Genomic DNA, 21938 nt, shown 5'->3' with positions numbered 1-21938 from the left:
AATTTCATAGTCCAAGAGCCTGGAAAGAATTAAAAATTTTCAAAAATTTAATTTGCTCCACTAGATTCCAGGGAAAGGAAACCATCAAAATCGTCACGTTAGGCTCTTTATTTGCGCTTTTGTTCAAGTTTTATTAAATAATTTTTAAGTTTCTCAATTTTCTTGTTTAATTTTATTATTATTTTTTAAATTAGTAATTTTTACTGAATTTATAAAAATTTTTGTAAATAAATATTATTATTTATCATTAGTATTATTTCTGCTAAAATAATAAATATTACCTGAAATAATAACACTAATTACAGGCGATAGTGATAATTTTAATGCGATTTTTTATCATTACGATGATTATTTGCATATTTTAGCAGTCTATCAAGACTAAAATCATACTGGTTAGTTTATTCTTGATTAAATGGTGAAAAAACTTACTATCCCTAACAAATATATCAAATACACTATATTTGGCGAAACTCAGTATTGGACTATGGTGAAACTCAAACACCATAGATGGCGCCACAAAAAAGGAAACTTCTGGTAAAGGAATTAATGATTGTTTGCTGCCCCTCTAACGGCAAATTTTACAACTTTTTAAGACAATCAATTTGAAACGCCCTCTTTTAGACCTAAATTGTATTATGAAAATATCCGTTTTTATAAGAAAACTCGCCATTTTATGTTTTTTTGTGTTTTTTACTAGGAAAAGTTTATAGGTCAGCAGACTTTAAGAAAGTTCATTATTATTTCCTGTCCTTAATTTTTTAGATGTAACTATAAGGTCTTCCAAAAATAAAACGCACAATTTTGTGTAATTTTTTTTATTTTGATTTAGTGATTTTACACTTAACATTTATACAATCATATATAATGGTGCTATTTGGGTAAGCGTGCAAATACGTTTTTTTTTTGTTTCAAGAGCTAACATGTATCCCATTTATAAAAGATATTTGTGGCCTGCACCCAAGTGGCCCCTAGGCCAACTTAAGTACCCGACAGCTATTGTTAAAATGGGAAAATAATTTATATTTATCTAACTAAACTGTTTATACAGTTACTAAGCAGCTTGAATGAACTATAATAGCCGCGTACATACATAAGCCAGCCGCTGACATAATATAAACTACGCAAGCCAACGTCAAACTGCTTAATAATAATAAAGTATCACCCTTGGAGGGTAAAACCTCTTTAGAGATAACTATACTTTAAAGATTGTCTTAAGAAAAAATTCATTTTTAACGTTATCTCTAAAACGGTTTTGAAAGTTTTACAATTTTCATTTAGTTCAACAAAACTCCGATCACAAAGATATGTACCCAAGGAAACTTTACTAATAAACCAACGTACCCTTTTTGATTGTTTTAATTGTTGTTCAAGATCATAACATGATAACGTTATATTTAATCATTTGCAAACAAAACGTAATAGTTTTAATTCAGTTTATATTGCACGTTCGGTTGATGTTAGTTACATGATCAACAAACATTACAAAGTTAAATTAAATACATGGAATTAAGCATGAGCTCATTATTTTTAAGTAATTAGGACCTTCAGTAAGGTTCTGTATAATTTATTCATTTAATGAAGGTAAGAGCATCTTTATTATTGTATTTTTTCGTGCCAATTAAGTGTCATTTTATTATTCATTATTTATTCGTTTCAATTTATACAATATTTTACGGATAGATGAAGGTCACGAATTCTCAATTAAATATTGCCGTTGAAATAAATTTAGTACTTGTTAACCGTTTTAGGTTAAATTTGTTTCCTAAACTGATTAATTATAGCAATAGAGATATAAAATCGGTTATATTATAGAAACTTTTCAGCTCGTTAAAATGCCATTTAAAAGAATGAGTGTTAAACAAATGACCACTTGATATTGAATAAAACATATTGATTTATTTCTTGGATTATATTTTTTGTATTTTCGGTTTCTTTGCAAATATTCATAATTTCTTTCAGAGAGATCCAACATCCATGTATTTAATTAAAATTCAGATCATCATTCACCTAAAAATTCCTAAAATGCCTTGACAATGATATTCCTAATTTTTAATTAAATGGTATAAAAAATTGCCCGTTTCCAAATAAATTAATACATAGTGCTTAAATATCACGAATACCTTACCTTTACCTACTTGTTTTAAATTTCCCGCGTTCTTCACACTTACAGTGAAATTTGAATAGTTGCGCCAATCAATATTTTTGGGTTTATATACAATTTTTAAATAAATAACTGTACACGGATTTTTTTATTTATTTTTTTTTTGGGGAGGGGGTTGCTTAACCTAGTTACAAAGACCATGTCAAAATAGCCCTGCGGTTATCTATACAGCTAGACTATCGCTTCAAAGGAGAACATATAAATATATTTTAATATATAAATAATATTTATTTATCCTATCTACTTCACATTTACACTAATTGTATTTTTTTTTGTACATTTAAAAATCAACCCTACAGTATCACTTGTAAAATTTGGTTACATCAAGATTTAAGGGATTGGAATGTGGGGAGTGGGGGGATTAACACCAATTTGACTTGAAATAGGATAGAGGGTAGTTAATGGGAAACTGGAAATCTGAGGGGGGCTAAAGGTAACATGTATTTTTTGATACTCCTCGATATATTGCCATCGCTTTTTTTCATTCACACTAGCAGTGGTGTCAACCATTCGGTATCTTCTGCCAACTGTTAAAAAATTTACTATTTCATTCAGTTTTATTATTTTGTGTATAGAACAAACTAATTTGGCTAAGCATGTGGTTTACTAGCTTAACATGTAATAAAGTTCTGCTTTCTATGAATTATTTTTTCATTCAACAATATTGATTTTATTTGCTAGAATCTGTATTATGACACCCCTACAAATTTTTTTTAATATAAGACTGCTAGGCAAGAAAAACTTGCTCGTTTATGAAATTGTATGCATAACTTGTGAGGATGTGATTGCTTTATTAATAATATTTCAGTTAATTTTGCCAAAAAAAAATTATATAATTTAGCAGACTTTTCTACATGTAGCAACAATCTCGCAGAAAAAATTCTTTCATACTTCGATAGCTTTATCTATAAGGGGGTTTAGAGCACTATCTCCTGCATTGCTTGGTAACAAGGGATGTGAATACATACTAAAGGTATTAAAAATATTGTTGCTTTAATAGTAGAATTTCTAAATGCCGATTTACAAATTCTACCGTGATCATCGAGGTTCCAAATGAACCTTTAGTCCCCGAATATTTCCTCTGTTAGAGACAGTGTAAAAGATACCACAATTTGGCACAGAATACAAATTGGTTAACATTTAGATTTTTTTCGAAAAAATTCTCTTTTTTTTCTTTACATATATGAATCTAGATTTCATTGGGCCTGCAATAGAAGAAAAGACAGATTTAAGCAACTTGGTATTGAAATTGTTTAGTTACAAGCATTCTACAGGAGTATATGAAAAATTATCGTGCTAGAAAAAGTCAATATAGAAATAACAACATTCATTCTAGGCTTTTGCATGCAATAGATTATAAGCAATATAAGGATAACTAAGTAAAATAATGCTTTCTTATAATACGGGTGTCGTGTACAAATAAGTTATGCGTAATTGTCAATTTTTATGTAATTAAAGAATTGAAAAAACATACCTTGGAGAAAATAGGTTGACTTAAAAATTGACAAAAATAACGTAACGCTAGTTCAAGGTACAATGACTTTTCACGCAAGTAAACACTTAAGAAATTGCAAATTTTATTAACCCTTAACTGGTGATTGTTTACGCATGCTTAATATTTCTATTTTTATATCTTCAATTTTAAAAGTATATTTCTTTAAATAAAAGATTAATCTTTCTTTAAGTTTTATCATTTTTCAGATAAGTGCAGCCTTTTTGTGTCGATTCCAAGTCATTTTAGTATAAATTCCAGATAGTTGAAGCTAGTTTTTGACTTTTTCCTAGGAAGTAGTTTTATATACATATTTCCAAGTTGGAGCTTTTAGGCTTTTTTCAAATAACTAAAGTTATTTTTGAATATTTTTCAGACTATTGAAGCCATTTGATTTTTTTCTTAAAGGACCTTAGTAGTTTTACGGTCATATAAAGTAAAATCACGAAAAATCTCGTCTAAGGGCCACTTTTTAAGTCATGGATTTTATAGGCAAAATTTCAAGTTTTTTTTTTGCTTTTTACTAGTCAATATTATCTTTAACTAAAATTTTAAAAATGGGTACACATATTCCTCGAATAATTTAATTGGATATCTGTTTCAGAATTTTCTGAAAATTATATAAAGTAATGAGAAAAACTATTTTTTTTGAGGACAGTAATGGTTTCCTCTAATAATTTCACAAAACGCCCGTAACTCCAAAATTAGCCAAAATACAATCTTGAAAATTGGTACACATATTACTGGAATCATCTGTTACTGGATACCTATTTTATCATTTTTTGAAAAATTTATAAAGTACTAAGAAAATAATTTTTTTCGAGGAAAGTAATTTTTTTCAGAAAAAATTTCACAAAATGCCCATAACTCAAAAATTACCAAAAATTAAATTTTAAAAATTATTACACATATTCCTGGAATAATTTGACTAAATGCCTATTTCAGCATTTTTTGAAAAATATATAAAGTAATGAGAAAAATTATTTTTTTTAAGGACAGTAATGTTTTCCTCTAATAATTTTACAAAATGCCCATAACTCAAAAATTAGCCAAAATACAATCTTGAAAATTGGTAAACATATTACTGGAATAATTTTCTACTGGATACCTATTTTATCGTTTTTTGAAAAATATATAAAGTAATGAGAAAAACAACTATTTTGAGGAAAGTAATTTTTTTCATAAAAATTTCACAACATGCCAATAATTCAAAAATTAGCCAAAACAAAACTTGATACAAATAATTTTGGAATAATGTGATTATATGCCTGCTTCACCGTTTTCCAAAAAATATATAGAGTAATAAAAAAAAATTTTTTTAAGGAAACTAATGTTTTTCATAAACATTTCACAAAATGCCCATAACTTAAAAATAAACAAAAATTAAATTTGGAAAATTGGTACACATATTCTTGGAGTAATTCGACTAGATATCTATTTTAGCATTTTTTGAAATATATATAAAGTAATGGGAAAACAATTTTTTTGAGGTCAGTAATGTTTTCCTCTAAAAACTTCACAAAATGCCCATAACTCAAAAATTTGCTAAAATAAAATGTTGAAAATTAGTACACATATTTCTGGAATAATTGTTTTTTGATAAATGTATAGAGTACTGAGAAAACAATTTTTTTTGAGGTTAGTTATTTTTTTTCAAAAAATTTCAGAAAATGCCCATATTTCAGAACCTATTAAAAAAAAAAAATTTGAAAATTGATACACATAATTTTGGAATTTGACTTGATACCTATTTTAGCTTTCCTTAAAAAATATATAAAGTGATGAGAATTTTTTTTTAAGGAAAGTTATTTTTGTTTAAATTTCGCAAAATGCCCATAACTCCAAAATTAGCCAAAATAAACTTTTGAAAATTGGTACACATATTCCTGGAATAATTTGACTGACTATCTATTTCAGCATTTTTTTTTAAATATATAAAGTAATAAGAAAAACAACGTTTTTTGAGGAAAATACCTTTTTTTCTAAAAGTTTCACAATTTTACTTCTTTACCGGAAAATAATTGGAGCCGATTTCAGTTTATTAAAAATTTAGTAGGTAAGATGGTTTCTTTACATTTAGGAATAATTCGAAATATGAAAATATGCATGATATGTCCATTAAAATTAAGGAGAGAATTCATATTTATGTACTTATTGTCAGAAAGCAGTTAGCTTGCAATGTTCCCGAGAATTACGTACACATTTCCTAAAAAAGAACTAGAATAATTATGTTTACCATTATTTTGTTTATTTGAGAATTCTAAAATAAATTCTACAGATTTCCTGTAGAATTTATGTTAAATTCATGTTAAATTAAATAAAAATTGTAATTTTTTTGTACGTATGGATTTCAATCTTCAAAACAAATTTTTTTTTGTTGAATAATTAATACATGCAAATTAGCGGTGCTGTTTTGTTAAAATATAACATTATATAACACCATTCCTTCACCAGTTAAGGGTTAAATCAAAAAGAAAAAATTACTGCAGTTCATGAACAACTTAAGCAACAGAATGCCTTCATGCAAAAATTACAACTTACTTGATACTGCTGAATGGGAAACACAATTCCCGGCTGCTGCAATGTAGTAGTGGGCGTGGCAATTTGTTGTGGAGTAGCTGGAATTTGAGATGGTGCTGGAATGCTTTGCCAGGATGTGGCGGCAGCTGGCACCTGCAGACCCATTCTGAAAATTCCATTAATATTATACAAATATTTAACATTTAATACGCTTACCCCATCGCATAAGAAGGTGATTGATATCCACCAATAGGGCCATAAGCATACCCTTGCATCCCTCCGATGAATTGTCCTGTGGGCATTTGAGATGTACTGGCAGCAGGATAGCTTTGGGGATACCAGTATCCGAGCTGCTGTCCATATGTTCCATATGGGAAAGTTGTTCCAGTTATAGCCTAAATTTGGATATTTTAGACTTTTGATTAAAAAAAGTGTCATGATATAATAATACCTGGCTTGCAACTGGAACATTATTAGGATCTCCAGATTCCTTCCCCCAAGAGCATTTGACGATCTGTCCATTGATTTCGGTGTTATGTACGGCGACAATGGCATGAGTGGCTGATTCTTTAGTGGAAAATCTAACGAAGGCGTAACCTTTCTCCTTGAATACTCGGATTTCTTGGATGGTTCCAAATGGGGCAAAGGTTTTTTGCATTAATTCTTCAGTTAAACCGTTCGTGATTCCTCCGCAGTAAACTGTGCAGTTGGTTGGGCTGCTTTGATTATAAACCTCGTCAAAAGTAAGCGGTTTTGCTGTAAAAAAATGTCTTGAGATTAGGATAAAAGATTTTATTGATATTGCCAGTTTATTTTTTATTAATATCTTTGACAGGAAGTGATTGAAATCCATAGTTATTACAGCAGCAATGTTTCAGCTGATATTTGCTGGCCGCTGAGAGGGAAAATACAATTAAAAATATTAGCGAAACATTTAAAACATATAATATTTTAACAATGCCCGGAATTTATATATTTAAATTATTGTTATACATGTTTAAAATTTAAGAATATTTCTCCAAAATAAGTAATTTTAATAAATATAATGTCTTATTAAAAGCGGTCTTATTATAAACGGCTTATTAAAAGTTCTGGCATCTATGAAATCAACGAATTTAGCAACATGCTGAACGTCACTTCTGCCTAGTCAATGTTTGTACTGATTGTTAGTATTTTTGTGGCTATTATAGTTTCTAAGTTTTATATGTGTGCAATTAAATTTTTTGAGAATAGTTTTACTGTTTTAAATAAATAAATTAGGATTATCAGTTTTTTTCTCCTGACTTATCTTATTCTATTGTATATGTAGTATCAAAAGACCAAATAAATCAGTAGTCAGTAATCAGTAATATGCCGCACGTTAATGTGCAATTTGAGTTTGACTAGAGTAAAAAATGGTATGGATTTATTGGTAATTCAGCTAAAGTCTATCACAACTAATTTTAAGGTAAAAACAGGTAGAAAGATTGGGTGAATTAAAAAAAAAAAATTTCCAAGCAATGAAAGCCAATTTCCTTGCATGTAGTCCAAGCAGTATGCCTTGGAAAATCTCATAAATTGTCTGCAAATATACATTTTTGATTTCTCCAAGGCAATTAAAGTTTGGACTTTATATGGACCTAATAAAAATAATAATCACAACATAGAAAAATAAAATTCACTCTATGGAAAACTCCACTTATAAGACTAATTTAACTAAAATAATCACAAAATAGAACTATTTAAAAAAAACTAGGAGAAACGCTATCATTCTTTTTAGCTTTTTACTAATATTTGTAATTGCAAGTTAATACATTGTTTTGCGCACCCGAGAGCTTAGTTGGGCGGACTGGTATATATTTTCTTCAGTCGGTTACGTCAAGTTTTCAATTAAAGTAAGAGTATTTAAGTTAGAGGTTAAAATGTTGCTTTTTTAGTCAAGTTTGGGTTTTCCTCAGTACCCTTGACTTATAAACTAATTTTCCCAAAAACTTCGAATAAATTCAAAGAATACTTTTTAATAGTCAATTTTTCATTACATAATTTTAGTATATACACTTTTTCCACTAAAGTAAGAGTTTTAAAGTTAAGGGGCAAAATGTGACTTTACTAGTCAAAGGTGGGTTTTTTCGTAGCCTTGACTTGAGAGCCAATTTTCTCAAAATCTAACAAAATTTCGAAAAAATATCAAGAACACTTTTCAATAGTAAATTTTCCAATATATAACTTTGATGTATACACTTTTTCAATTAAACTAACAGTTTTTAAGTTAGAGGCTAAAATATGACATTACTATTCAAGGTTCAGTTTTTTTTCAGCATCCTTGACTTGGAAACCGATTTTTTCAAAAACTAGCAAATTTCGAAAATAATTTTTGATAGTAAATTTCTCATAATTCTACTTTAATAAATAAATTTTTTCTATGAAAGTAATATTTTTCACGTTAAAGACCAAAACGTGACTTTACTAGTCAAGGTTGGGTTTTTTTCGTCTCCCTGACTTGAGAGCCAATTTTCTCAAAATCTATTAAAATTTCGAAAGAATTTCAAGAATAATTTTCAATAGTAAATTTTCCAATATACAGCTTTGATGTATACACTTTTTCCATTGAAGTAACAGTTTTTAAGTTAGAGGCCAAAATGTGACATTACTATTCAAGGTTCAGTTTTTTCTCCAGGATCCTTGACTTGAAAACCGATTTTTTCAAAAACTAGCAAATTTCGAAAATAATTTTTGATAGTAAATCTCTCATTATTCAACGTTAATAAATAAATTTTTTCCATTCAATTAATATCTTTCAAGTTAAAGGTCATAATGTGACTTTACTAGTCAAGATTGGGTTTTTTTGGTAGTCTTGACTTGAAAGACGATTTTCTCAAAATCTATCAAAATTTAGAAAAAAATTCAAGAACACTTTTCAATAGTAAATTTTTCAGTATATAACTTTGATGTATACACTTTTTCAATTAAACTAACAGTTTTTAAGTTAGAGGCTAAAATGTGACATTACTATTCAAGGTTCAGTTTTTTTTCAGCATCCTTGACTTGGAAACCGATTTTTTCCATTAAAAAAATATTTTCCAAGTTAAAGGCCAAAACGTGACTTTACTAGTCAAGGTTGGGTTTTTTTCGTAGCCTTGAATTCAGAGATAATTAGATTTATTCAAAATCCATCAAAATTTAAAAAAAAATCAAAAGTACTTTTCAATATTTAAGTTTGATGTATACACCTTTTCAATGAAAGTAACAGTTTTCAAGTTAGAGGCCAAAATGTGACTTTACTATTCAAGGTTGGGATTTTTTTAGTACCCTTAACTTGAAATCCCATTGTCTCAAATGCCTGGAAAATGGGTTAAAATTTTAATATCGTAAAAATTAAATTAAAAAAAGATTTTTATCCAGCATTTCTCTCCATTTCCCAAATATTTCATCATTTCCAGGCTTTTGGGAGAAATTCGTAGAAGTAATTTTTGTTCCCGGCTTTTGTGTTTTCCACAAATCGGAAATATTTTTTTTACGTTTTCCAGGTAATCGAATTCACAAAAAAAAAATCTATACACTCGTGCAAATACATTTTAAAATATCTTTATATTTAAATAAAAAAAAAATCACCCTATTTACTAAAAAGTCCCACTTAATAAAAAAAATCGCAGACCAGTTAGGATATATCATCATTTTGACGGGTAACCACATATGATCGTCCTTGTTCCACTCATTGTAAGAGAGGAGCTACTTGAGTGCCTATGGGCGGTGGACACCGGCCGACTGTTCCCGAATAATATGTAACAAATACTTATAAAACCGATTTGGAAATTCATTAAAATGATCCTTGAAAAGATTTAAATTAAAAAAAAACTTTGTATTTTCTGAATATTTAAGTGGAAGTTGCCAAAAACCATTTTTTATGCCATAAATGAATGTTTAAAAATGGCTACTTTTCACAATAACCTAATGGAAATTAAATAATTTTAGACTAAGATTTATGCGATAAAAAAATACAAATCCTGAATATCACTAACAACCATTTTTTCACTAATTTAACAACTAATTTTTCAATGCATATTTAAAGCAATTTTATCAATCATCAATGCCGGTTATTCAAGAACAGTTGGCATATGTCAACCCTCCATAGGCGACTTTGCATTTCAGCTTTCACAATTAGTGCAACAAGGATGAACATATGTGATGGACTCTCATGAGCATTTTCTCACTACATTTTTTCTCATCTTCTAATGCTAGTTTCTTCAGTTATATAAAAAATCTCATTTATGTTTTTCTCAAAAATTATATATTTCCAATACCTACTAAGAATTATCTTAGTTTACAGCAATAAATGAGAGAAAGAGGTAGGTCTTGTCTAGGCTATAAATGTGAAAGAATTTGTAAGGATTTTTCAGATATTTAAAAAAAAGTTTGAGTACCGGCCACGTTGAAGACTATATTTGAAAAAAAAAATTTAAACAATATTCGAAAATATTTTTGCTTTTATTTTATTATACAAGTTATAACAACAAATCAAATTTGGAAAAAAATACTTTTTGGAGACTTATAGATCTATACTTTAATAATTCTTTCTTATAAGGCTAGAGTAGAGGGTTGAAAATTTATGAAAAAAAAATATTTTAATATTTATCATTGCATCAGGTTCAACTATAGCTTTAATCCTCAAACGATGTAAATGCATAACTCAAAAATGAGAAAATTAATTTCACCGCACGCAAAGGATCAAATAGGTTTTCAAGAATTTTTTTTTAAACCGCAAAAAAAAAAGAAGTAAAATTTTTAAAACCTGCCCCAGATCCGTGCTTTGTGAACCACCTGGCTTTGGCATTATTCCGCTGAAATTGCGTAAAAGTTTTGTAGCAGGAAATTCCTAGGGGACATGAATTTTGTAACATTACCTACATCAAGAATCCTAAGGGTAATTCCTCGGACCATAGAACATTCGCTTGCACTGTGTTTACAGACCGCTATAAATTTTCTACCTAGGAAGGTTGTACAGAAAGGTCCAGCAACTCTAATTGAGTTGTTGTGCTACCTGTCTGAACGTGACATTAAAATTTCACCTTAATTTCATTTGACTTTTGATAACTTTTATGCCTTTTTTAGAGAGGTTTAGGGTTGGTCTTAAAACCACAATGCAAATTTATTTCCAGTTTTTGTCAATTTTTTTTAAACTCGTACATTTAGGTTTCACTCAAAAATGTAACGTTCCGAGATGCACATTTTGAAGTATTAACGATTTTTTTACCTTAAAAACTTTTTAAATTACAAGCGTTTTCGTAAATCAGACAATTTGAACTTTTTAGGAAAATATAGAAATGTTACGATTTGACACACATATTTCACGGTATCTCTGCAACCGTTCAAGATTTATTCATGCAATTTAATAATAAAATCTAAAGATGGATTAAATGTTCTAATATAGCGTGATTTTGTCACTGAAAAATTTGCATAGCCATAGACTGGGTTTTTTTTGTCAAATTTTACATTTTTTAAGATATTTTCGACACTTTTGTAAAGTCTCACATTTGGTTTCAACACGAGAGTGTTACCTTCTGAGATACATATTTTGAGGTATTACCGATTTTTATACTTCAAAAACTTTTTAAGTTACAAGCATTTTTGTAAATCATTTTGAAGTTTTCAGGAAGACAATGAAATTAAAGATTCTACACACAAACATATTTCATTGTATCTCTGCAACCGTTAATGATATTGAAAAAAAAAATGACATAATTTAATAGCAATGCCTAAAGATGAATATATTGTACGATATACCATGATTATATAACTGAAATTGCTTAGGTACAGGCTTCCAGTTTTTTTTTGTCAAATTATACTTTTTTTAATTTTTTTTCTATACTTTTTTAGATTCTCACATATGGTATCAACTCAAAGATGTAATATTCCGAGATGCACATTTTGAAGTATTAACAATTTTTTTACTTCAAAAACTTTCTAAATTACAAGCGTTTTTGTAAATCAGACATTTTAAACTTTTCAGGAAAACATTGAAATTTTACGATTTCACACACATATTTCACTGTATCTTTGCAACCGTTAAAGATATTTTTTTTTAATTTTTCACGCAATTTAATAGCAATATCTAAGGATAGGTTAAGTGGATAAAACGTTATGATAAAGCATAATTTTATAACTGAAAAATTTGCTTAACCATAAGCCCTCGGTTTTTTTTTGGTCAAATTTTACATTTTTTTGAGATATTTTTGATACTTTTTTAGATACTTATATATGCGATTTAATGAAAGATATAGGGCTTTGGGGTGCATATTTTGACGGATTAACGATTTTTGTACATTAAACATTTTTTAAATTACATGCGTTTTTGTAAATCAGACAATTTAAACTTTTCAGGAAAACATTGAATTTTACGATTTCACACACATATTTCACTTTATCTCTGCAACCCTTTAAGATATTCTTAAAATCTTTTTACGCAATTTATATGCAATGTCTAAAAATGAGTTAAATGTACGAAATATTACCATATAGCATGATTTTATAACTGGAAAATTTGCTTAGCTATAGGGTTCCAGTTTTTTTTTGTCAAATTATACATTTTTTGATATTTTTTCTATACTTTTTTAGATTCTCACATATGGGATCTACTGAAAGATGTAATATTTCGAGATGCATATTTTGAGGTATTAACGACTTTTGTATCTCAACATTTTTTTAAATTACAAGCGTTTTTGTAATTTAGACAATTTGAATTTTTCAGGAAAACATTGAACTTTTACGATTTTATACATATATTTCTCAGTATCTCTGCAACCCTTTAAGATGTTTTTAAAACTTTTTCACGCAATCTCTAAGCATAAATTAAATGTACAAAACGTTATGGTGTAGCGTGATTTTGGAACTGAAAAATTCACTTAGCTATAGGATTCTAGTTTCCTTTTGTCAAATTTTACAATTTTTGAGATATTTTCATTATTTTTTTAGATTCTTACTTATGTATTAACCTAAAGATGTAACAATCTGAGATGCATATTATGACTTATTTTTGTACTTCAAAAACTTTTTATATTACAAGCATTTTGGAAATCAGACATTTTGTACCTTTCAGGAAAATATTGGAATTTTTATTCGATTTCACATAAATAGTTCACTTTACAAACGTTAAATATATTATTAATTTTTTTTTCACGCAAGTTAAGGATGGATTAAATGTTATGATATGGCGTGATTTTGTACTTCTTTAGATTCTTACATATAGTATTTACTCAAAGATATAACGTTCCGAGATTTTCAGGTAAAAACTATTTTTGTACCAATAAACCGTTTTTTAAAGGTAAGCAATCCATTACCCTACAAAAACATTTTTAAGTGAAAACAAGATTATCTGTTGCCATACAGAAAATCTCACTGATGTTTTTCTATTTTAACGTGGTTTTAACCCTCAAAAACAACCCTTTAGTAAAAAAAACATATAAGGAAATTTTTTCAACAAAAAAATGTAGTTCTTACCTTCGTTTTTAGCAGTAGGAGGTTTTCTAGTTGCCCAATTGGTTCTAATACTCCGATTACCTAGCCATTGGCCATTCATTCCAGCTATTGCACTTTCTGCTTCCTAAATTTCAAACATATATAAAAAACACTCTATATATTAAAAAAATAATAAAACTTACGCCCTTTTTGATAAACGAAACAAATCCATATCCTTTTGATTTTAATGTCTGTGGGTCCCTAACAACGCGGCAGTCTCTATATGGTAAAGAAAATATAAATATAATAAAACCATCAGTAAATATTTTATTGAAAGGGAAAACATCAATAAGAAGCTTTCCGGTGAAAATATGTCTTGTGGAAAAGCTTCTAATAAAACCACAAAAAAATAAACTGGTAATAAATGAAAAAAAAAAACATTTTTAAATATTATGATATTGATTTTTATGCATAACTTAAATGGGCATGGGGTCTCTTCTGTATTGCAGTTAGATATTTTAAGGAATACATAGAATGCAAGACTTATTCAAATTTATTCATGACTGAAATGGAGATGGACGTCTTTTTTGTATGGGAATTTCCTTTAAAAGGCTTTCTAGTCAAAACAAACAAAACCAAACAAAAGAAAAACAACATTACGGGGTTAGAAGACTAACAAATGTATTTGTCAAATAAAAGGTGGCGTGTCGGAAGCCGTAAAATAGGCAAAAGACCGCATAATCAAAACAACTAATTGGCAGTCAACACCCAAATTTTCCATACCTTTAGTTTGCGTTTTAATATTGGGAACGTTAAAGCCAACAGTTTTTTTTTCTTTTAACCTCAAGTCACGCATATTATATGTAAATAAGGGGGGGATTCGGTATCGTACATTAGGAATTATTATTAGGGATAACAAAACGTCGATTTGTATGAAGAAGAGTAAGGTAATCACTTAGAGGTTTATTGATTTCGTTCCTACCACTCAATCTATTACCCTTTTTAATTGGATGAAGATCATTCGAAATTTACTATTTCCAGGTTATAAATTAATTGAAAATAATAAATATAAAGGGCAGTACTAAATTGGATCAATTTAAAAATTAGAATCAGTAAAATCTCTGTGTGTTTGCCTGTGTTGACAGTTAACTATAAATAAATCCTTAGTAAACATTACTTATTTCTTAAACTAATAATAATACAGGTAAAATACAAATCCAATCAAACCTTATCAAAGGCTTTTAATAGGTCAAGAAGTAGCTTTTTATTTTTGTCTATATTGGTGGTCACATCTTCAACAGGTTCATACATGTCATCAACTCTACTACTAATTTATCCTTTAGGCATTTTTCAAAGATTTCTCCAATGTTGGAGATCACACTTGTAGGTCTTAAATTGTTCATCTCTTGTTTACTATCCAATTCAAAAACTGGGTAGACTTAAGATATTGAAAAACAACTTGGAACTGTTTCACTTTTAAATATAAGATTTATGATATGTATAAGTATCATAGAATATACATATATAACGTTTTTAGGACTTTCAAGGTTATATCATTCTTGCTATTTAATTTCAGGAAGTGTATATATTTAATTGTTTCGTTGGTTTAAGATGCATAGAAGTTTGATTTGTATTTATAATTTTAATGGGTTGAGAAGGAGTTTTAGTACTGTCGGCCATATTTAGGCCTAAATTAAAACAGCCATTCAAGTAATTGGCTATGTTATGATTCGTTGATTAATTTTGAGACTTATTTTTGATCAATAAAATGTTGATTTTTTACCAGTTTTTTCAGTCACGTTCTAAATAATTTTATTGTTCATGGTTCTCATTTATATAAGAGATCGATTTATACAGGAAAAATATCACTTTGTTTCCATTTTTTTTTATTGTCAGACTGAGTTAGGGATATATAAATGAGAATGCAACTTTTTCCCCTATTTCCTATATCATGGTTTCATTTTGTTAATAGTGTCTGGATCGTCTGAAAATAGTGTTTTTCAGACATAATTGGTTTTATTTTACCAAAAAAATATCACCTTTTTTCCATCCTCTTCTTATTGTCAGACTATAAATGAGAATGCAACTTTTTCCCCTATTTCCTATATCATGATTTTATTTTATTATTAGTATCTGGATCGTCTGGAAATAGTGTTTTTCTGGATTAATTAGTCCGATTATACAAGAAAAATATCACTTTATTCCCATCTTTTTCTAATTTTTAGACTGAGATGGGGATATATAAATGAGAATGCCACTTTTCCGCCTATTGCCTATATCATGGTTTCATTTCATTAATAGTGTCTGGAACACTAGTTACGTATCACAATAAATTGAAACCTAATTAATTATCGTTCTATACCATACATCCAGAAAGCTATTATGGAATATGAGGATTACAGGATTAAGTCTAATAATTTGTACTCACTATATATTGTCTTAAGGATTTAAATTAAATGGTTCCTAATTTTTTTCCAATTATATTTTCTCAAAAGATCTCATTATCCCAATTGCAGTTACTTATTACAAAAATTAGAATATTTTAAGTAGTTTAAAGATATTTCCACGAGCATATTCCACACTAAATGTTGCAATATGCGTTTTACATTAAGTGACCCTTGGTTGACTCAGTTACAGAAGGGAAAGCTTTTATATGAATATTTTAGTGACTTTGTAAATATAGCAAAACAAAATATAAAATTTAGCACGTTTTAACATGTTCTTAAATTAGGATAATAATGGTTAAGACATTTATGGTTTTTTAAGTATTAGTGGTGCTCTCTGAAAGGTCTGCACCATACATACTGTAAAAACTTAATATAATTTCACTTAATACTTTAAGGAATAACATGATAAGTTGCTATAGAAATTTAGTAAGAAAATAATCCTAGAATTGGGTGACAAAAAACCTTATGGCTGATGTAATTTTCAAATCAAAGTCAAAACTAAAAAACGATGACTATCAGGAACTTCCTTTATAATCAATAATTTATAAGTAAGAAAAATTACCGCAAATTCATCACTCTACAAGATCTTCTTGTCACAAATCTAAGTTTGTATTAAAATGTGTTACACTTACGATATTTCTCCAAACGCAGCAAAAGCATCCCTGAGGGTCTGAGTTTCAACTTCAGGGCTCAAATCTCCGACGAAAATGTGATGGTGCTCTAAAACAAATAACAAAAAAAATCAATAATAAATTCATTATTTTTAAAGCTTATATAGGTTTTGCCGCCATTAAAGAACAGCAATCAACCTTCATTCGTAGTAATTAAAAGAATGACAAAAAGTTTGCATGAGTAAAATCGACAACGGTTTCAATTAATTTCATGCAATTATGGAGCGTTTTAAAGTAATACACGTAACTGGATATGTTTTTTTTTTCTAATTTACCTTAAGTGAGATTTTTATTCAGAAATGTTGTAAAGTATATTTTCGTTTACACAGCTCATCACTTTCGCTTAACCTGCTACAGATGATGCTTTGCATTCGCTTTGTTAGGCCTCAGGCCCGATTTCAAGCTTTGTCGTTTATATGTACTTGACACCAAAGCACGTTATAAAGTGAGTTTGTAGCAAAGCATTGCTAAACATATTCCTTGAAACTCACTTTAATATTATTATGATGTGCGTTTGGAAATTATGCATAACTTAATGCGGTATGGCAACTCTTTTATTATAATAACCGCCCTCTAGCGGGCACCTTTATGTTTGTCATTAAAAAGCGAAACTTTATTAGCATAAATAACGCTTAGAGTTTCCGATAGGTGTCGTTAGTTGTCACTTGCTGATTCAGCGGTTTTTATGGCCGTTATTACTTTTCTTTGCAGGAAGTTTATACGAAACCGTTTTACGGTATCTCGCATAAGGTCTGCTGCATTGGCGTGGTACTTATATATATATAGATATATATATGCCGGGGCATATTTTAGGATTTGGTTTATGGCATTTTTATTTCCACCTATTTATTTACCTGGATGTTAAAGTCACAAGCTATTAGGGCACGACGGTGCCGTCTGAAGACTTTTATTGGAGTTTAATGTCGTATGGTTTTTTTTTTCGTTCCGCTGGTTAAGTAGGGTATATATCGTTCCTTTATATACATTTGAGGGTTAGTTTGATTTAAAAAAAATTATCATTTCGCAAATTGTTTAATGAGGTATTCGTTATTTCTATGGGTTGGAATAAGATGACATGCAAAAAGGCGGCTTAAAAGAGCATTTTAATAAAATGATTATAGCCCCTAATTTTTTAGTAAGTTCCCTATTTTATTAGATATTAGGTCATTATTTCAGTAAATATCAATTTAAAAAATAGTGTCTTATGCACTCAATCAGTTCAATAATTCTCAAATACAATAATTTACTTGAGGTATAATAGAGAGTCGAAGTTTTATCTATTGACCTCTAGGCTCGTTTCTTCTGTTTAATATATTACTTTTTTTATTGAAGTTAAAAAAATCTAATACCTATTTATCGAATAATAAAGTCTAATTTGAACCATCGCTTCTATAGGTAAATTTACTACCATTATCAAAATATATAAAATAATATATATAAAACTTTTTTTGATGCTTCTTAGAAGAATGAATTAAAGATTTTTTAAAATTAAAACTTGTTTGACTTTGATAAACTATTTTAAAAAAATACAAAGGTTACTTTTCAAATAGTTAAAATTTAAAAGTCAAAAAACAAGAGCATAATTCTAATATAATTTATTAATAAATAATAAAATATGTTCTTAATTACCAATTAATTTTAATAATGTCCTGTTCTACCTCTCTCTCAAAATAGGTAACTAATCATCAAAGGTATGGGCCTAATTCTTTAGATATTTTTATATAGAAAATGTGTCTGTGTTTAATTTAGATCTTATAGTAAAAATAGTATAACAATTTTATATAAGTGCAAAATGATTTCATATTAATCATTTATATGTTGAAATTAAAGATAGTTAAATAACAAATTAAAAATTTAAATGCAAAAGACAAATTGAACAGAAACTATGGAAACCACAAACGTTCACTTGACAACAAAAATTTTTATATCCCAGTTTACGGAATTACTTAACTTGTGTAAAATAAAAAACAAATTAAGAAAAATTCAGTGCAAAAAAATGGATTGATTAAAAATTAAGGCACAAATTTAAATGAATTATATTGTAAACAAATTACTTAAATGAATTAACTTAATTACAAAAATTAAATTTAAAAAAAAAGTAAAAACATAAATATAATCTATTGAATTTCTGGAAAAAAATTATCGTTCAGGCAGTTGAAGTGAGAAAAGAATACTCAACTGTCTGGAATAAATAAAAAATTAATTTGATAATACCTGAATATGAGTCAGAATTGCTAATGAAAATTCTAGAGCTTAACTGCCTATAAAAAAATTTAAAAAATAGAAATAAATTGTTCATTCGTTTCTTCCAGGCGGTTGAAGTGAGAAAAAATGCTCAATTCCCTAAAATAAATAAAAAATCATTTGATGACACCTAAAGGTAAGTTAGAAGGTAGTTAATTAATGAAAATTCTAGGGCTCAACTATCTGAAAAAAAAAATGTATAAAAATAGAAAGAGGTTTATTCATTTCTTCCAGGCAGTTGAAGTGAGAAAAAGTTACTCAACTGCTTCGATTAAATACAAATTAATTTGATAATACCTGAGGATGAGTCAGAAGGTGTAAGTAACTAATGAAAATTCTAGAACTCAACTGCTTGGAATAATTTAAAAAATTAATTTGATGATAGCTGAAGATGAGTCAGAGTGAGTAGTTAAGTTTAATTAATATTTTAGTTCAGTTTTACATAAGTAGTTAACTAATGAAAATTCTAGGGCTCAACTGCCTGGAAAAAAATTGTAAAAAATAGGATAAGTTCCTTTATTTTTCTTTTATATATTGTTGGTAATTAAGGTAAAAAACTGTTTTTTTGAACCTAGATAATGAAAAGTTGTCTAGAACCAAAAAAAATGATTTTTTTCAAAACCTAATGAATTATCCTAAATAAACTACTGTAATTCTCATAGCGATATAAAATAGCGTTTTTTTTTACGTTTTACTAAAAAATCTTGAGGTTATGTGCGAAAAGTGTAGATACAAAAATTCTAGATCCATCGACAATTTTCCTAAAAAGCTTTTTCTTCTCCAGCAATTATTTTCTGCAAAAAAAATCGTTTTTCATTAACCGTACCCTTACCCCCCCCACCCACCCCACACAACTTATTAGTAAGAGATTGTTTTCAAAAATTATTGTTTTCTAAAATAATACGCATGACTAACAGTTGATTCATCGTTAATGTCTAATCTAATAACAAAGTTGGTTTATTTAATTTAATATAGTTATATATATGTATATTAAAAAATATTTAATACAAAAACATTTATGTAACATTGGATATTATGAACAAAAAACGGTGATTTTTTAAAAAAATTTCTTACTGGGAAAATGTTTGGGGTGGGTGGGGGGTCAAAGGTTGTGTTGATGAAAAACAACATTTTTGAAGAAAATATTTATTTAATATTTAATTTCATAATACTGTTTATTTAAATTTGATATAATTTTATACATAAATATTTAGTATAAAAACAGTATTATTATATTGGATAATATGAATAAAAAATAGTGATTTTTCGGAAAAATTTCATCAAATATTTAATCGAGTTTAAAAACTAGATGCGCAAATCCTGTGTAAATTGTTTTAAATGCCGAAATTTTCTCCCTTTTGTAAAAAAAATTGTATATGATATACGTATATTCTACAGTTTAATAAATATACCTTGACCAAATACGATTTATAAAAAATTTAGTAAAAAATCATTGAATAAAAATATATTTAACGGTAATAATATATGATGTATTGCTTGGGTGTTTATATATAGTTTAATTAAAAATAAAATATTTAAAGCACATGCATTGTCCAATCAGTATATCTAATTCAGACCCTTATTAAATGTAATAATACTGTTTATTATTTATAATCAACAAAATGTGCAAATCAACATTCTATTGAAATATGTTTAATAAATATAAACACAAACGTTAATATTTAATTTAATTGCAATAGCATTTAAAATATTGAATTTAAAAAAAACCGAATACAGCATAATGGCCTAATAGTTTGTAAAAATTTATTAAATTCACAATAATATAAAATAACTTAAAGACAATCAAGTTGTAATTTATGTATGCAATATATTAAACAGCCCAGAATGAATGCGAATACAACAAATGATTTATCTAAATTAAATTAAATTAGCTTTCTTTTTTTTTAAAGACTTAACCCTTAATATTAAATAAGTTAATTTATAAAACAAGTTTAAACCTAAATGACCTTAATAAACTTTCAGTAAGCTGCAGCGTAATAATTTCTCAGACAAAATAATTTGCTGGCAAGCGCGGCATCACCTTTCCAACTTTAATTTTTCTTAAGGGCCGTGTTGTCACTTATCTTTAATCTTTAGCCACTTATAGCACTCACGTTTGGCGTAAAAGCAAATTTAATAAATGACAATATTAGACTTTCAAGTCGGTAATTATAAATAAATTCGGTAAGTTCTCTTGAAAACACTAATTAAACGGGTATCGTATACATTAAAATTATGCATAAAAAAACATCAAAACAGAAGAATTTATATTTAATAGTACTTAGTTCTTCCACTCAACCCTTATTACTAGCCTACCTGAAAACAAATAATGATAATAAATAATCATAAAGTAAAACATATTTGGTAAATTAGCAGAAGTAACTATTATATTACAAGACCTGGCAAAAAAATATGTTCTGTTAACAGAGAAAAAAGGTATTAAAAATAAATATTGAGAAACTAAAGCCACGAAAGACTAAGTTAATACAAGAATAAAGTCCATACAAGAGTACACTTTGTAATAGAATATGCTGTAAAAAAAAAATTAAAAAATTTTCCAAAGGACGTTTAGCGTTATATAATAATTCATATTAGATTATCGTAAAGGAAGATTATGTTTAGGCTATTGTGCTAATAATAAATAAATAAATATTTAATTACTGGATTAATTACTCAAATATTGGTATCATTTAAACCTAATTAAAGGCGCATTGTAATAGTTAAAATTATGCAAGTCAACATCAAATTTTCACTGTTTCAATCGAAATTTTATCGAGAAAAAATGCAATTTTTAGCACTTTTTAGATTATTTCTTTATTTCAAATTTATAATAATAAGTAGATACGTATTTAATTACTGGATTGTTAGGAATTTATTTGAGCCTAAATAAAGAAGCATCGTATTAATTAAAATTATGCATAAATCCTTATTTAAAATTTTTATTTATAAGAAAATAAACATAGTATTTACTG

At 27.8% G+C, this 21938-nt stretch overlaps 1 protein-coding gene across 4 annotated transcripts in view; it reads right to left on the bottom strand.

Annotated features, from left to right (window-relative positions):
* Positions 1-805: 805 nt before the first annotated feature.
* The window catches only part of LOC126748959 (cytotoxic granule associated RNA binding protein TIA1), a 64224-nt gene continuing 43091 nt past the window's right edge, over positions 806-21938 (bottom strand). For 3 of the 4 annotated variants that reach the window (XM_050458513.1, XM_050458511.1, XM_050458514.1), the window contains exons 2-8: positions 16684-16771; positions 13808-13883; positions 13647-13749; positions 6625-6929; positions 6390-6568; positions 6195-6339; positions 806-2688 (exon numbers count right to left, since the gene is read on the bottom strand). In XM_050458513.1, the coding sequence (XP_050314470.1) occupies positions 2647-2688; positions 6195-6339; positions 6390-6568; positions 6625-6929; positions 13647-13749; positions 13808-13883; positions 16684-16771 (938 nt within the window). In that variant the 3' untranslated portion in view covers positions 806-2646. Of the gene's footprint in view, positions 3367-6194; positions 6340-6389; positions 6569-6624; positions 6930-13646; positions 13750-13807; positions 13884-16683; positions 16772-21938 lie in introns of all 4 variants that reach the window. The other variant, XM_050458512.1, reaches the window with a different exon arrangement.

Source organism: Anthonomus grandis, chromosome 22 (assembly GCF_022605725.1).
Source record: "Anthonomus grandis grandis chromosome 22, icAntGran1.3, whole genome shotgun sequence".
Lineage (NCBI taxonomy): Eukaryota > Metazoa > Arthropoda > Insecta > Coleoptera > Curculionidae > Anthonomus > Anthonomus grandis.
This window is presented reverse-complemented; position numbering and strand designations above follow the sequence as displayed.